The sequence below is a fragment of the Sturnus vulgaris genome, chromosome 30, assembly GCF_052056855.1.
Source record: "Sturnus vulgaris isolate bStuVul1 chromosome 30, bStuVul1.hap1, whole genome shotgun sequence".
In the NCBI taxonomy this organism is placed as follows: Eukaryota; Metazoa; Chordata; class Aves; order Passeriformes; family Sturnidae; genus Sturnus; species Sturnus vulgaris.
Window position 1 is genome coordinate 5,696,694 of NC_142272.1, and position 2,723 is coordinate 5,699,416.

Below are 2,723 nucleotides of genomic sequence, written 5' to 3' on the forward strand. Positions count from 1 at the left end.
CTTGGGGAAACATCTTCACAGCCCTGGACATGGTGAGTGTGTGGGTGCAGGGCAATGTCCCCTGTGCTCCTGGAGGGATCTCCTGGAGCCAGCACAGCCCACAGCCTGGGGGATGTGTCAGGAGGACTCTCCCAGTTTCTCTGAGGCACAGCAGGAGGAGGAGGAGGATGTGCTGCAGAGCGGGGCTGCCCTGGGCACCGTCAGAGGGACAGGGCAGGACGGCTCCTGCTGCCAGGGACGGCTGCAGGGGCTGAAGCTGGGGCTGCAGCCAGGGCTGCCCAGGGCTGTCCTGCAGAGCAGCTCCTGCAGCCCTCAGGGCTCTTGGCCAGCCCAGGCCATGTGCCACCTGCCAGGGACAGCTCTCAGCCTGCCTGGCAGCTCCCCATCGACTGTGGGGAGAAGTTGGAGGTGGAAGGAGCCATCCCCATCAGGGCAGATTCCTCCTGCTGTGGAGATGGTGCTGCATGGCCAGGGCTGCTCTCAGCTTTCTCCTCAAGGCAAGGCAAAGGGGCTGTCAGGTGTGTCTGTGTCACTGACACTCCTGCACTGTCCCACTGAGCTTCAGCACATCTGCCTCACATCTCCCTCACAAAGTGCCTCCTCACCCTCCTGTGCCTCCAGACAGCAGCAGCAGCACCTTGGCTTGCAGCATCTCCGTTTGTGTGAGCTGCCCTTAAGGCCCTGCTGGCAGGGAGATGTCCCTGGGCAGTGCCCTGTGCTGGGAGGGGTGTGCAGGGCAGAGCTGAGCCCCCAGGGCTGGGCTGGGCTCTGGCAGCACTGGCAGGGACAAGGCTTGGATAGAGAGAAACAGCTCCCAGTAGGCACAACTCCAGGCAACAGAGAGCCAGTTCAAACCTTGGTATCCCTCTCTGTTCAGCAATATACACACAAAAAACCAAACAAACCACCAAACCAAACAAAAAATACAAGAAAACTTTTGGGAAATTTCTTGTAAAAATTGAGCTTTCATGACATCTTTTTTTTTTTTTTTTTTTAAGCCCATTTTAAGTGTTATCACCCTGAATTACAGTCAGGTACATTGAGCAAAGGGCACATCTCTGAGGAACAGCAGGTCTGACTGCACTGAGGCACAGGGAGCCCCGTTTCTCTCTGGGCTCCCCAGTGTTCAGGCTGAGATCAATGCTGAAAAAAAAATTATCCCCCTGAAAAAAGAAAAATCGCAAGCTGAAAGATAAAAAAAAAAAGGAGAGTGGAATTTCCCCAATGAAAGAGAAGCAATTTTAAGTAAATTTTTAAAAAGTAGCGTAGGATTGACTCAAGGAAATTTGTCTCAGGTTTCCAATGTCTTCTTTCAACAGTCCATGAGGCAAAGAGACACGAAACAACAGCAGCTCCATCAGCCACTTCCTCCTGCTGCCATTGGCAGACACGCGGCAGCTGCAGCTCCTGCACTTCTGCCTCTTCCTGGCCATCTCCCTGGCTGCCCTCCTGGCCAACGGCCTCATCATCAGCGCCGTAGCCTGCGGCCACCACCTGCACACCCCCATGTTCTTCTTCCTGCTCAACCTGGCCCTCAGCGACCTGGGCTCCATCTGCACCACTGTCCCCAAAGCCATGCACAATTCCCTCTGGGACACCAGAAACATCTCCTACACAGGATGTGCTGCACAAGTGTTTTTCTTTAAGTTCTTCATCTCAGCAGAGTTTTCCCTCCTGACCATCATGTGCCAAGACCTCTCCGTGTCCATCTGCAAACCCCTGCACTACGGGACCCTCCTGGGAAGCAGAGCTTGTGCCCACATGGCAGCAGCTGCCTGGGCCAGTGGCTTTCTCAATGCTCTGCTGCACACAGCCAATACATTTTCCCTGCCCCTGTGCCATGGCAATGCCCTGGGCCAGTTCTTCTGTGAAATCCCACAGATCCTCAAACTCTCCTGTTCACTCTCCTACCTTAGGGATGTTTGGCTTATCATTATTAGTGTCTTTTTAGCTTTTGGTTGTTTTGTGTTTATTGTTTTCTCCTATGTGCAGATCTTCAGGGCTGTGCTGAGGATCCCCTCTGAGCAGGGACGGCACAAAGCCTTTTCCACCTGCCTCCCTCACCTGGCTGTGGTCTCTCTGTTTATCAGCACTGGCATGTTTGCTAACCTGAAGGCCCCCTCCATCTCCTCCCCAGCATTGGATCTCTCTTTGTCAGCGATGTACACATTAGTGCCTCCAGCCCTGAACCCACTCATCTACAGCCTGAGGAACCAGGAGCTCAAGGATGCCCTGAGTAAAGGTTTGACTGGATTTTTTCTGAAGCAATAAACCGTGCCTTTCTTCTGCAAAGCACTCAGAATGGAAGTAACTATTATCTGTTTTGCTCCTCTTCGTAACTTTTTGCTCCTGTTATACTATTTTTCTACTGTTATAATGTATTTCACAAATTAATTTCACCACTCATAATATTTGTGCATCAATATTTACCTTTCCTTTATAGCACAATGTCTTTTTAAAAGTTTATTCTCTGTACATTTTTTAAGTGAAATACTCTGGTCTGTGGGGAGAAATCAGAGCTACCTCCCTTCTGAACCACCCTGAGGACCTGGACAGGGTTGTGCTGTGTTCTGGGCACTGACCAGGAATTGAGGGATGCGGAAAAGGCCTTTGGTGTTAAGGATGTTGAGAAGGCTGGGCAGTGTCTCTGTGAGACCTCTCTCAAACCCCTTGGAAAGGACAGAGCCATCCCAGAGGGTCCTGGGCACTTGGGAAGGGCAGAC

The 2,723-nt window shown here is 52.0% G+C and overlaps 1 protein-coding gene across 1 annotated transcript; it reads left to right on the forward strand.

Moving 5' to 3' along the window:
* Window positions 1-1,575: 1,575 nt before the first annotated feature.
* On the forward strand, window positions 1,576-2,271 carry LOC148220904 (olfactory receptor 14J1-like). The gene has a single exon (XM_088180710.1). It carries the CDS (start codon window positions 1,576-1,578, stop codon window positions 2,269-2,271), a length of 696 nt encoding a protein of 231 aa, XP_088036836.1.
* The last annotated feature ends 452 nt before the right edge of the window (window positions 2,272-2,723 follow it).